We start from the raw sequence: 15124 nt of genomic DNA, 5'->3' as shown, positions 1-15124 counted from the left end.
CTCTGTCCCGAATCTCTGTGAGTTTTATGCCATTGTTTCAGATGACCATATCAACAATTGCAGTTTCCTGAACAACAGTGAAAATCCTACCTCTCCTGCCTGTGGGAGGTAACCGTTGGGTCCTTAGCAGAAATACAAAAACAATTACACACAACTAGGTTTGGGGGCTTTGCTCAATTTACTTGCAGTTCTTGCAATTTACTTGCAGTTCAGTCAGATGCCCTTGCAGAATGCACATCTTACCGGCCCTAATCTTATTTGAGACTACAGCTCTTGATCTTCCTCTCAGTCTTCTTCCACCGTACCCCTCTCCCTCTCCCAGCCACTCTTCTTCCTCTGTCAGCCGCTTCTCTATCTCTGGCTGGGTCCAGGTTTACATTACAGTACAACATTATAGATGGTAGATAGATGGTAATGAAATTGAAAGACTAACACCTGGCTGTAGGTGTTCAGCTACAATGGATATTGGCTGTGGTTTGTCTAATTGTTTTGATAGTATTTCATATTTTGTATTTGGAATATATTTCAATATGGTATTACTGTAGAAATGTAGCAAATTGCTGTCTTATTCAATTTTGTGTTATGTTAGGTTTTGAACTTAAGTTTAACAGTTTTGAAGAGAGTATGTAAACATGTGCAAATTGGCCTGTAGGTACATAGAGTTTTGGTGGTGTTTGTAAATTCATGAAATTTGAAAGATGTATCCACAGTTTAGCCCAGCATGGCCGATTAATTAGGGACGATTTCAAGTTTTCATAACAATCAGTAATCAGCATATTTGGACGCTGATTATGGCCGATTACATTACTCTCCACGAGGAGACTGCGTGGCAGGCTGACCACCTGTTACGCAAGTGCAGCAAGGAACCAAGGTAAGTTGCTAGCTAGCATTAAACTTATCTTATAAAAACGATCAATCTTAACATAATCACTAGTTAACTACACATGATTGATGATATTACTAGTTTATCTAGCTTGTCCTTTGTTGCATATAATCAATGCAGTGCCTGTTAATTCATCATCGAATCACAGCCTACTTCGCCAAACGGGTGATGATTTAACAAGCACATTCGTGTAAAAAGCACCATAAACATCAATGCCTTTCTTAAAATCAATACACAAGCATATTTTTTAAACCTGCATATTTAGTTAAAAGAAATTCATGTTAGCAGGCAATATTAATGAGAGAAAATGTGTCACTTCTCTTGCGTTCTGTGCAAGCAGAGTCAGGGTATATGCAGCAGTTTGGGCCGCCTGGCTCGTTGCGAACCGTGTGAAGACCATTTCTTCATAACAAAGACCGTAATCATTTGCCAGAATTGTACATAGTTATGACATAACATTGAAGGTAGTGCAATGTAACAGCAATATTTAGACTTAGGGATGCCACCCGTTAGACAAAATACGGAACGGTTCAGTATTTCACTGAAAGAATAAATGTTTTGTTTTCGAAATGATAGTTTCCGGATTTGACCATATTAATGACCTAAGGATCGTATTTCTGTGTTTATTATATTACAATTAAGTCTATGTTTTGATATTTGATAGAGCAGTCTGACTGAATGGTAGTAGGCTGCAACAGGCTCGTAATCATTCATTCAAACAGCACTTTCCTGCATTTGCCAGCAGCTCTTCGCTGTGCTTCAAGCATTGCACTGTTTATGACTTCAAGCCTATCAACTCCCGAGATGAGGCTGGCAATGATATATAGTGCCAATAAGAACATCCAACAGTCAAAGGTACAGTTGAAGTCAGAAATTTACAAACACTTAGGTTGGAGTCATTAAAACAAGTTTTTCAACCACTCCACAAATTTCTTGTTAACAAACTATAGTTTTGGCAAGTTGTTTAGGACTTCTACTCTGTGCATGACACAAGCAATTTTTCCAACAATTGTTTACAGACAGATTATTTCACTTATAACTCACTGTATCACAATTCCAGTGGGTAAGAAGTTTACATACACCAAGTTGACTGTGCCTTTCAACAGCTTGGAAAATACCAGAAAATTATGTCATGACTTTAGAAGCTTCTGTTAGGCTAATTGACATCATTTGAGTCAATTGGAAGTGTAACTGTGGATGTATTTCAAGGCCTACCTTCAAACTCAGTGCCTCTTTGCTTGACATCATGGACAAAACCAAAAGAAATAAGCCAAGACCTCACAAAAACAATTGTAGACCTCCACAAGTCTGGTTCATCCTTGGGAGCAATTTCCAAACACCTAAAGGTACCACGTTCATCTGTACAAACAATAGTAAGCAGGTATAAACCGTCATACCGCTCAGGAAGGAGACACGTTCTGTCTCCTAGAGATGAACGTACTTTGTTGTGAAAAGTGCAAATCGATCCCAGTACAACAGCAAAGGACCTTGTGAAGATGCTGGAGGAAACAGGTACAAAAGTATCTATATCCACAGTAAAACGAGTCCTGTATTGACATAACCCGAAAGGCCTCCCAGCAAGGAAGAAGCCACTGCTCCAAAACCACCATAAAAAAGCCAGACTACGGTTTGCAACTGCACATGGGTACAAAGATCATACTTTCTGGAGAAATGTCCTCTGGTCTGATGAAACAAAAATAGAACTGTTTGGCGATAATGACAATTGTTATGTTTGGAGAAAAAAGTGGGAGGTTTACAAGCCGAAAAACACCATCCCAACAGTGAAGCACGGGGGTGGCAGCATCATGTTATGGGGGTGCTTTTCTGCTGGAGAGACTGGTGCACTTCACAAAATAGATGGCATCATGAAGATGGAAAATTATGTGGATATATTGAAGCAACATCTGAAGACATCAAGTTAAAGCTTGGTCGCAAATGGGTCTTCCAAATGGACAATGACCCCAAGCATACTTCCAAAGTTGTGGCAAAATGGCTTAAGGACAACAAAGTCAAGGTTGTGGAGTGGTCATCACAATGCCCTGACCTCAATCCTATAGAAAATTTGTCGTCAGAACTGAAAAAGCGTGTGCGAGCAAGTAGGCCTACAAACCTGACTCAGGTACACCAGCTCTATCAGCAGGGCCAAGATTTGAAAATTTGTCGGCAGAACTGAAAAAGCGCGTGCGAGCAAGGAGGCCTACAAACCTGACTCAGGTACACCAGCTCTATCAGCAGGGCCAAGATTCACCCAACTTATTGTGGGAAGCTTGTGGAAGGCTACCCGATACGTTTGACCCAAGTTAAACAATTTAAAGGCAATGCTACCAAATACTAATTGAGTGTATGTAAACTTCTGACCCACTGGGAATGTGATGAAAGAAATCAAAGCTGAAATAACTGACCTAAGACAGGGCATTTTTACTAGGATTAAATGTCAGGAATTGTGAAAAGACTGAGTTTAAATGTATTTGGCTAAGGTGTATGTAAACTTCCGACTTCAACTGTATATGAAATACAAATGGTATAGAGAGAAATAGTCCTATAATTCCTATAATAACTACAACCTAAATCTTCTTAGCTGGGAATATTGAAGACTCATATTAAAAACTTCTTAGGGCTGAGATCCCGCTAACGGGATCGATATGACAAAAGCCAGTTAAAGTGCAGGGCACCAAATTCAAAACAACAGAAATCTCATAATTAAAATTCCTCAGACATACAAGTATTTCACACCATTTTAAAGATACACTTCTTGTTAATCCCACCACAGTGTCCGATTTCAAATAGGCTTTACGACGAAAGCACCACAAACAATTATGTTAGGTCAGAGCCAAGTCACAGAAAAACACAGCTATTTTTCCAGCCAAAGAGAGGAGTCACATCCTGTGATTTTGCAGAGAGCCACATCAATTTACAGAAATACTCATAATAAATGTTGATAAAAATACAATTGTTATACATGGAACTTTCGATACACTTTTCCTTAATCCAGCCGCTGTGTCAGATTTTTAAAAAAGCTTTACGGAAAAAGCAAACCATGCAATAATCTAAGTACGGCGCTCAGAGCCCAAACAAGCCAAAAAGATATTGTGCAGTCAACAGAAGTCAGAAATAACATTATAATTATTCACTTACCTTTGAGGATCTTCATCAGAAAGCACTCACAGGAATCCCAGTTCCACAATAAATGTTTGTTTTGTTCGATAATGTCCATCATTTATGTCCAAATAGCTACTTTTGTTAGTGCGTTTTAAAAAACAAATCCAAACTCACGAAGCGCGTTCACTAGGAGCAGACGAAATGTCAAAATGTTCCGTTACAGTTTGTAGAAACATGTCAAACGATGTATAGAATCAATCTTTAGGATTTTTTGAACATAAATCTTCAATAATGTTCCAACTGGAAAAATCCTTTGTCTGTAGAATTGCGATGGAACAGAGCTCGCTCTCATGTGAACTAGCGTCACGAGCTCAAGGCATTCTGCCAGACTTCTAACTAATTCCCCTCTCATTCTCTCCCACTTCACATTAGAAGCATCAAACAAGGTTCTAAAGACTGTTGACATCTAGTGGAAGCCTTAGGAAGTGCAACATTACCAATATCCTACTGTATCTTCAATAGGGAATGAGTTGGGAAAATGACCAACGTCAGATTTCCCACTTCCTGGTTGTATTTTTTCTCAGGTTTTTGCCTGCCATATGTTCTGTTTTACTCACAGACATCATGCAAACAGTTTCAGAGTGTTTTCTATCCAAATGTACTAATAATATGCATATATTAGCAACTGGGACTGAGTAGTAGGCAGCTTACTCTGGACACCTCTGGGCACCTTATTCGGGCCAAGCTACTCAATACTGTCCCCAGCCATAAGAAGTTAAAAGGAACCACCAGCTTTCATATGTTCTCATGTTCTGAGGAAGTAACTTAAATGTTAGCTCTTTTTACATGGCACATATTGCACTTTTACTTTCTTCCCCAACGCTGTTTATTTTGTATTATTTAAACCAAATTGAAAATGTTTCATTATTTATTTGAGACTAAATGGATTTTATTAATGTATTATCTTAAGTTAAATAAAAGTTCATTCAGTATTGTTGTAATTGTCATTATTACAAATATGTATATAAAAATCGACCGATTTATCGGTATCAGCTTTTTTGGGTCCTCAAATAATCGGTATCAGTATCGGCGTTGAAAAATAATACAAATCGACCTCTAGTCCTAGCCATTGTAAAAAAAAAACTGTAAATCATTCTGAAGCCATTGTCACGATCATTCGTAGAAACGGACCAAGGCGCAGCGTATGTTGAGTTACACATAATTTATTAAAGAAGTTACATTTTAGCAAAGACAAAATAATAAACAATAAACTAACAAACAACGAACCATGTCTACAACACTAACTCAAAACATAAACAAAATCCCATAACCCACAGGTGGAAAAAAATCCTATTTAAGTATGATCCCCAATTAGAGACAACGATAGCCAGCTGCCTCTAATTTGGAATCATACCAAAACCCCAACATAGAAAAAACAACCTAGAACCCCACATAGAAAATATAAACTAGAATAACCCCAGTCACGCCCTGACCTACTCCACCATAGAAAAAAAGGCTCTCTATGGTCGGGCGTGACAGCCATCCTCTTTTGTCCGCTTGGTAACGACACTAAAAACAGGACACTTGGGTAGGCTTTCAGCTGATCAGCTGTGTTTGGAATGATTCAATATGCTCCTGAGATTTTCTATATGTTCAAATCAAATCAAATTTTATTTGTCACATACACATGGTTAGCAGATGTTAATGCGAGTGTAGCGAAATGCTCGTGCTTCTAGTTCCGACAATGCAGTGATAACCAACAAGTAATCTAACTAACAATTCCAAAACTACTGTCTTATACACAGTGTAAGGGGATAAGGAACATGTACATAAGGATATATGAATGAGTGATGGTACAGAGCAGCATACAGTAGATGGTATCGAGTACAGTATATACATATGAGATGAGTGTGTAGACAAAGTAAACAAAGTGGCATAGTTAAAGTGGCTAGCGATACATGTGTTACATAAGGATGCAGTCGATGTTGTAGAGTACAGTATATACATATGCATATGAGATGAATAATGTAGGGTAAGTAACATTATATAAGGTAGCATTGTTTAAAGTGGCTAGTGATATATTTACATCATTTCCATCAATTCCCATTATTAAAATGGCTGGAGTTGGGTCAGTGTCAATGACAGTGTGTTGGCAGCAGCCACTCAATATTAGTGGTGGCTATTTAACAGTCTGATGGCCTTGAGATAGAAGCTGTTTTTCAGTCTCTCGGTCCCAGCTTTGATGCACCTGTACTGACCTCGCCTTCTGGATGATAGCGGGGTGAACAGGCAGTGGTTCGGGTGGTTGATGTCCTTGATGATCTTTATGGCCTTCCTGTAACAACGGGTGGTGTAGGTGTCCTGGAGGGCAGGTAGTTTGCCCCCGGTGATGCGTTGTGCAGTCCTCACTACCCTCTGGAGAGCCTTACGGTTGAGGGCGGAGCAGTTGCCGTACCAGGCGGTGATACAGCCCGCCAGGATGCTCTCGATTGTGCATCTGTAGAAGTTTGTGAGTGCTTTTGGTGACAAGCCGAATTTCTTCAGCCTCCTGAGGTTGAATAGGCGCTGCTGCGCCTTCTTCAGTCAGTCTGGTAACTGCAGAAATGCGTGACATTTATCATCATTCTGTTTTACATGTGTTTTTAACAGTTTTGGAAACATTGTGTTAGCATTTGAAAACAAGTGCTGCAAATATATAGTTTTGCAGGAGTATGAATGAGAAAAGAGTTTCGGAGATTGTGGTCATTGAATGCATTTTGTGTGGAAGCAATGAAAAATGATTCACAGTTTGGTCCACATACACCTCTGTTGTGCTGACCGTGTGAAGAGTTTTGACATTGTGACTTCAGTTTTGACCAATGCATGTTAACAATTTAAAAAAACTCTAACATAATAGTTTGATTAAAACATTTACAGTGGCTTGCAAAAGTATTCACCCCCCCTTTGCATTTTTCCTATTTTGTTGCCTTACAACCTGGAATTAAAATAGATTTTTTTGGGGGGGGTTGTATAATTTGATTTACACAACATGTCTACCACTTTCAAGATGCAAAATATTTTTTATTGTGAAACAAACAAGAAATAAGACAAAAATAACTGAAAACTTAAGTGTGGGTAACTATTCACCCCCCCCCCCCCCAAGTCAATACTTTGTAGAGCAACCTTCTGCAGCAATTACAGCTGCATGTCTCTTGGGGTATGTCTTTATAAGCTTGGCACATCTAGCCACTGGGATTTTTTCCCCATTCTTCAAGGCAAAGCTGCTCCAGCTCCTTCAAGTTGGATGGGTTCCACTGGTATGCAGCAATTTTTAAGTCATACCACATTTTCTCAATTGGATTGAGGTCTGTGCTTTGACTAGGCCATACCAAGACATTTAAGTGTTTCCCCTTAAACCACTTGAGTGTTGCTTTAGCAGTATGCTTAGGGCCATGATCCTGCTGGAAGGTTAACCTCTGTCCCAGTCTCAAATCTCTGGAAGACTGAAACAGGTTTCCCTCAAGAATTTCCCTGTATTTAGCACCATCCATCATACCTTAAATTGTGACCAGTTTCCCAGTCCCTGCCGATGAAAAACATACCCACAGCATGATGCTGCCACCACCATGCTTCACTGTGTGAATGGTGTTCTCGGGGTGATGAGAGGTGTTTGGTTTGCACCAGACATAGCGTTTTCCTTGAAGGCCAAAAAGCTCAATTTTAGTCTCATCTGACCAGAGTACCTTCTTCCATATGTTTGGAGAGTCTCCCACATGCCTTTTGGTGAACACCAAACATGTTTGCTTATTCTTTTCTTTAAGCAATGGCTTTTTTCTGGCCACTCTTCCATAAAGCCCAGCTCTGTGGAATGTACGGCTTAAAGTGGTCCAGTGGACAGATACTCCAATCTCCGCAGTGGAGCTTTTCAGCACCTTCAGGGTTATCTTTGGTCTCTTTGTTGCCTCTCTGATTAATACCCTCCTTGCCTGGTCTGTGGATTTTGGTGGGCGGCCCTCTGTTGGCAGGTTTGTTGTGGTGCCATATTCTTTCCATTTTTTAATAATGGATTTAATGGTGCTCCGTGGGATGTTCAAAGTTTCTGATCTTTTGTCATAACCCAACCCTGATCTGTACTTCTCCACAACTTTGTCCCTGACCTGTTTGGAGAGCTCCTTGGTCTTCATGGTGCCGCTTGCTTGGTGGTGTCCCTTGCTTAGTGGTGTTGCAGACTCTGGTGCCTTTCAGTACAGATGTGTATATATACTGAGATCATGTGACAGATCATGTGGCACTTAGATTGCACACATGTGAACTTTATTTAACTAATTATGTGACTTTGAAGGTAATTGGTTGCACCAGATCCTATTTAGGTGTTCCATAGCAAAGGGAGTGAATACATATACACACACCACTTTTCTGTTTAAATTCATTTTTGAAATTTCACTTCACCAATTTGGACTATTTTGTGGTTGTCCATTACATGAAACCAAATAAAAATCCATTTAAATTACAGGTTGTAATGCAACAAAATAGGAAAACCACCAAGGGGAATGAATACTTTTGCAAGGCACTGTACATGCGGGCCTCCCGAGTGGCACAGCGGTCTAAGGCACTGCATCACAGTGCTGGAGGTGTCACTACAGTTCGATCCCAGCCGGCTGCGACAGGGAGACCCATGAGGCGGCGCACAATTGGCCAGGCGGGATGTCCTTGTCCCATTGCGCTCTAGCGACTCCTTGTGATGGGATGCACGCTGACTTCGGTCGCCAGGTATACGGTGTTTCCTCCGACACATTGGTGCGACTGGCTTCCGGGTTAAGCGAGCAGTGTGTCAAGAAGCAGTGTGGCTTGGCAGGGTCGTGTTTTGGAGGATGCATGGCTCTCGACCTTCACCTCTCCCGAGTCCGTACGGGCGTTGCAGCGATGATAATAATCCTGTTTACATGGACACATCTGACATCAGGCTACCTGATGGCACTCTGGTAAATGCAGAAAGTCACCAATCAAAATAAACCTTTTTGCACATCGACCATGTTCTTTTTGAGAAGCATATTTCCTTCTGAGTTGGCAGATATAAAGTTTGTATGTGAAAGTTACTTCTAAGACTCATACATTCAGTTGTTCTGAACTCACTTCCCTCATGCTAAAGAGGGAGGCTCTCGGCTGGTGCTTGCACATGTGCAGATCAAATACACCACTGGAACGCCTAGTAGCCTTTCCAACAGTAAAATGACCTAGCGGCCTCATGGGTGGAATGTTATGAATATTTTTCATAATTTCATAATTATAAACATGTATTATTATTTTTACTCTGAAAATCCGGTGTTTCTATTTCAAACGGTTTTGTTATATTTCAGTCTTCTGTGGTGTATATGAAGTGGAATATTGTAATGCAATATTCCACTTCAAAATGTAATACATTTAAACTTAACATGATACAAGTGTCTTCTTCTAACCATGTGTGTGAGGTGTATACTTTTGTTTCAAAGTAGACCCGGATTTAGCCCACTGCAGTGAAAGGTAAAGGTGTTTACATGTCTGCTCAGAAAACCACGTGTTTTAATCAGTGTATGCTTACTTCTATTATGACTGTACTTGGATTAAGCTAAACAGACTAAGGTGTTTACATGACTATTGCATAATCTGCCTACTGCCACAATGAGTTTAATATCTAAATGTTACTGTGCATGTTAACGTACTCAGTCTGTGTTGTTGTCTGAAATGGAGCAAAACATTATATTATGATTGTTGTGATTACCTACAGTACATTGTCATTACTGTTATCATGCTTTATATTGTGGACATAATTTTCTGGTACAGTATAACCATTGTATGTGCTCTAGTTGATTTACCAAGGTAAACTATACCAAGGTGCTGTTAGCCAGTCAGTCTGTACAGTAGACTTTCAGCTCAGGTCCCCCTGCCACAATGTTGAAATATGAAAAGACTCTGACTGCTGGATGTTCCACCCACTCAGTACAGACAAGGAGGGAGGGGAGAAGCCATCTCGTGAGCTGGGCGCTGATTTTTTTCATGTTGTAACATTTTTCATGAAGATTTCCCTCCCTCTCCTGCTCTGACTGCGGTCTGGAGAAGGGGTCACGGGGGAGTCATGGAAAGGACTAATGTGTGTTTTTGCATGCGGCTCTCGTAAAAAAAGATGAGCACCCCAGGAGATTGTCTCCTGCTTGAGTCTAAATAGGGGGCTTGACTGTTGAGTAAATAGGATGACCCATGTGAGGAGGACATTGTGGGAGCTCCTTACACAAGGCTTATTAAAAGTGTATAGAGGCAGTCCAAGTGGAGACTCTCCAGAAGTGATAGACAGTGTATCAGAAGACAGTTGTAAAAGTTATAGATTGTATTTATGATTGGTTAATAAAGCATTTTCAGTGTGTGAGACTAAGGGGAACAATACAAATAGAGAAACAATTTGTTTTAAGTAATTGTTTAATTTGGCCACATAGAAATTAGAAATATTAAAACTGGAGCTGACAATTTTGAAATTTAGTAAACCGTCCAATTATACTTACTGTCGTTCTTACATGATTCTGTTCCAAAAGGTAGGGAACTACTTTAATCTTATTGCATTATTTTGTACATGACTGTATCCCAAAGGCTTGTTATCCACTCATATAGATGAGTTCACACTGGGCAGTGATGCAAAGTCACCATAGGGAAGCAGCGTCAGACAACAACACATGCTTTTCATACAGTAGGTCCAACTTGGCTGAATGTGTGCATTTGTGTGTGTGTGTGTGTGTTGGTGGGCTGGACTGGACTCTTCACTACAGACTATCCCCCGAAGGCACCCCTCACGGCTATAAATAGCTCTTCATGTGGCGTTAAGTAAGGGGGTGGAGTGGAGCGACAGATTTTTTTATTAAAAATATATATATATATATATTACATGTGCTGTAGAGAGCTAAATTATTGAGATGGGAGATGTAGTACTGTAGAACAGAAGCCAGTTTGAGTTTCATGGCCTGATGCAGCAGCCGGAACATCAGGAAGTGTGTGTGTGTGTGCGTGTGCGTGTGCGTGTGTGTGTGTGTGTGAATCTGGATGGCAGTGCTGGAACCGCCTGCTGTTATGATGGTATGTTTTTCTTGGTGAGCTTGAGGAATGTTTATGTAGCTTAGAAACTGGTCTCTCTCCGCAATCACTCAGCGCCATCTTCAGGCCACATCAACAGTGAATATCAGACTCTGAGATATTATCATTAGTTCTATTCCAAAATAGCCCGTGTGTGGCTTTGGAAGTGGCCACTGTATTGAATTGATGATCCATTACGGCTCTAACATAGGCCAGTTTCTTCAGGGTACAGAGATATTGCATAGGCACTAGGCAGCACAGTAATCACATGGAGATTACATGCTGAGTTTATTGTCTGCTGGCTTATAAGCCTGGCTAGAGAGGCGATGGGGTTTATAGATTAAAAATGCACATCATTAACATCAGGTGGTTAATGATGTCCTGCCCACCCTCAGTTATAGATCACAATAATGGGTTAGCTATTACATGTGTGATAAAACAAAGACCACCATATTAAACTGTACCAAGAAGTATACTGAAGAGTAGAAGCCATACATAAACATTATGTCACTTTAATCAATCATCGGGAAATTAGTATTTATTCCTGAAATAAGGACCTACCGTATATGTTGGACGATGAACGATAAGCTTTATGATTTTATGAAAAGCTTTGTATTTTCAAAGACACATTAAGTCTGTTTTCTCATCTACATGTACTGTATGTACAAATGTGCAGCTCACAATTACTAATCAGCAGTTACCATGGGGAGCTAATGCCATCCCTGTTACCATAGTAACTACATGGTATAACAGCAACTTAGTGCAAAGTGCCAGAAATGTTGTCTCTATATTGTCTCTCTCGCTGCAGTGAAAAGTCTTTACTGCATAGGAACAGTATGTGACTGACATTGTCTCTGTGTCTCTCTCTCTCTCTGTCTATAGTGAGCACCTATCATGCTCCTTCACCTTCTTCCTGCATGGGGAGAGTAATGTGTGCACCAGCGTAGAGATTGCCCAACACCAGCCTGCCTACCACATTACTGATGACCACATCCGCCTGGCCCAAACCTCCTCAGCCCCCGTACAAGGTGAGAAACAGCCAGGGTAAGAGAGAGACGTAAGAGCCAAAACACTGGATGTCTTTAGCCGCCTCTGTTTTAACCTGAGCATCAATGTCATAACTATGTGTATTATCAAATCTCTGAATATGGACATGAGTGGTCCTTTCTGATATCCTGCACCTCTGGGCTCCTCTCTCTGACTGTCTATTCTATTATATCTACCTATCTATGTGTCTGTTTACTTCTACGTATCTGTGTCTGTCTCTACTGCTACCTATCTATGTGTCTGTCTCTACTTCTACCTATCTATGTGTCTGTCTACTTCTACCTATCTGTGTCTGTCTACTTCTACCTATCTATGTGTCTGTCTCTACTTCTACCTATCTATGTGTCTGTCTCTACTGCTACCTATCTATGTGTCTGTCTCTACTTCTACCTATCTATGTGTCTGTCTCTACTTCTACCTACCTATGTGTCTGTCTCTATGCTACCTATCTATGTGTCTGTCTCTACTGCTACCTATCTATGTGTCTGTCTGTACTGCTACCTATCTATGTGTCTGTCTCTACTGCTACCTATCTATGTGTCTGTCTACTGCTACCTATCTATGTGTCTGTCTCTACCTGTGTCTGTCTACCTACCTATCTATGTGTCTGTCTCTTCTACCTATCTATGTGTCTGTCTACCTATCTATGTGTCTGTCTACTGCTACTTATCTATGTGTCTGTCTCTACTTCTAGCTACCTATGTGTCTGTCTACTTCTACCTATTTATGTGTCTGTCTACTTCTACCTATCTATGTGTCTGTCTACTTCTACATATCTATGTGTCTGTCTACTTCTACCTACCTATGTGTCTGTCTAGGTCTACCTATCTATGTGTCTGTCTACTTCTACCTATCTATGTGTCTGTCTACTTCTACCTATCTATGTGTCTGTCTACTTCTACCTATCTATGTGTCTGTCTACTTCTACATATCTATGTGTCTGTCTACTTATCTATGTGTCTGTCTACCTACCTATGTGTCTGTCTACTTCTACCTATCTATGTGTCTGTCTACTTCTACCTATCTATGTGTCTGTCTACTGCTACCTACCTATGTGTCTGTCTCTACTGCTACCTATCTATGTGTCTGTCTCTACTGCTACCTATCTATGTGTCTGTCTACTTCTACTGCTACCTATCTATGTGTCTGTCTACTTCTACCTATCTATGTGTCTGTCTACTTCTACCTATTCTATGTGTCTGTCTCTACATCTACCTATTCTATGTGTCTGTCTCTACATCTGTATGTCCATCTATCTGACTCTATCTCTGTCTGTCCATCCCTCCACCCATTGCCACTGCAGTGATCCTTAGTCCGTATGGTCTGTCGGGCTCTCTGACGGGCCAGGCCTATAAGATGAGTGACCAAGCTGTGCGGAAGCTGATGGAGGAGTGGAGCTACTTCTACCCCATGGTGCTGCAGTGCCATAGAGAGGGGGGAACAGGAGGTGCCGGCATGGGGGGCATGTGTGCGGAGAGGGAGGGCACTGACCTGCCGTTTGACCCCAACAGTAATGTGGCCGTCGAGGTCATCGTAGGTATGTATGGTAACGTTCAAAACACTTGCTACCAGGGCTGGCTGTAGCCTTTTGGGGACCATAAGCGAGATTTGGTTGTGGGGCCCCCCACCAATCGGGCACATTTGTATTCTATTTTTAAACTAATTTCCTGAAAATCTGCCCATTTTTTGCCTTGGGGTGTAGAGAAATATTAGCCTTTTTTAAATGTGATATCTGAGTGAGAGTGACTAACAAAAATCAATGTGGGCTCCCTGGAGGTCAGGGCCCCTGGATGTCAGGGCCCCTGGACCCCTAGATAACTAGCTAGACTAACCTACCAATCATTTGTTTTATCTGATTGACTGACTGTCAGTGACTGACAAAACAGGAGATAAACTGCTGATGCACAACCACATTACAAACTTGCACCTTGTGTATTCTACTATTCTAACTCTCAACAGTAAGTTATAACCAACTGAGTTCCTAAACTCCTAAACTGAGTTCCCACTCGGGAACCACCACTTATGTTGCGTATGCCTGGAGCCGGCCCTGCTTGCTACCTTTGAAAGTAATTGAATGTACACACTTTGCTGTATATACATTGTTACGACCTGGCTCATAGTTCGTAACAACAAAGGGAGACCATGCATGACTTACATGTAAAAAGGAATACATTTATTCAACTAATTAATAACAAATACAACAATGTAACACAAGCTGTGGACGTCTGTAGGATCAGTAGTGTATGCAGTGTGTGGATGTGTGGAGAGTGTGTTGTATGGTGAAAACAACAAGAACACTAAAGGTGGTGGAAGCCAGCCTGCCAGTCAGGGAAGAGATTGTTGGCTGATGTGGCCTCCCTTTATAGCCTGCAGGCTAAGCATGCCCAGGTGCGCCACATCAGCTGACAATCCTCCCAGCTCTGACCAAGTGAATCCAGCTATGATCCATTTCTGATGTCACTTGTTAAAACCACTTCAGTCAGTGTATATGAGGTTAGGAGACAGGTTAAATAATGATTTTAAGCCTTGAGACAATTGAGACATGAATTGTATATGTGTCGTTCAGAGGGTCAATGAGCAAAACAGAAAATGTAAGTGCCTTTGAACGGGGCATTGTAGTAGGTGCCAGGTGCACCGGTTTGTGTCAAGAACTGCAACGCTGCTGGGTTTTTCTTGTGTATATCAAGAATGGTCCACCAACCAAAGGACATCTAGCCAACTTGACACACAGCATTGGAGTCAATATGGGCCAGCGTCCCTGTGGAACGCTTTCGACACCTTGTCGAATCCATGCCCCAACGAATTGATGCTGCAAAAGGGGGAGGGATGCAACTCAATATTAGGGAGGTGTTCCTAATGTTTTGTACACTCAGTGCACACGCATGAACAATAGGCTACGGGTGACAGTAGGCTATTGGCAAAGTGTTTTGATATGGTGTTACTGAAATGTATTATCATTATCACACCTAAAGAGGGAACTACAGAGAACAACAGCTCTTCATCGATTTTAGTCTCAGCTTT

General features: G+C 41.1%; 1 protein-coding gene across 1 annotated transcript in view; it reads left to right on the top strand.

The window, feature by feature from the left end:
• The window catches only part of LOC124048969 (mediator of RNA polymerase II transcription subunit 13-like), a 148173-nt gene that overhangs the window by 109504 nt on the left and 23545 nt on the right, over positions 1–15124 (top strand). Inside the window, 2 exon segments of the mRNA XM_046370203.1 lie at positions 11939–12084; positions 13407–13640. Coding sequence (XP_046226159.1) covers positions 11939–12084; positions 13407–13640 — 380 coding nt within the window.

This window comes from Oncorhynchus gorbuscha, linkage group LG11 (assembly GCF_021184085.1).
Source record: "Oncorhynchus gorbuscha isolate QuinsamMale2020 ecotype Even-year linkage group LG11, OgorEven_v1.0, whole genome shotgun sequence".
In the NCBI taxonomy this organism is placed as follows: domain Eukaryota; kingdom Metazoa; phylum Chordata; class Actinopteri; order Salmoniformes; family Salmonidae; genus Oncorhynchus; species Oncorhynchus gorbuscha.
Note: the sequence above shows the minus strand (reverse complement) of the source record. Positions and strands in the feature narration are given on the sequence as shown.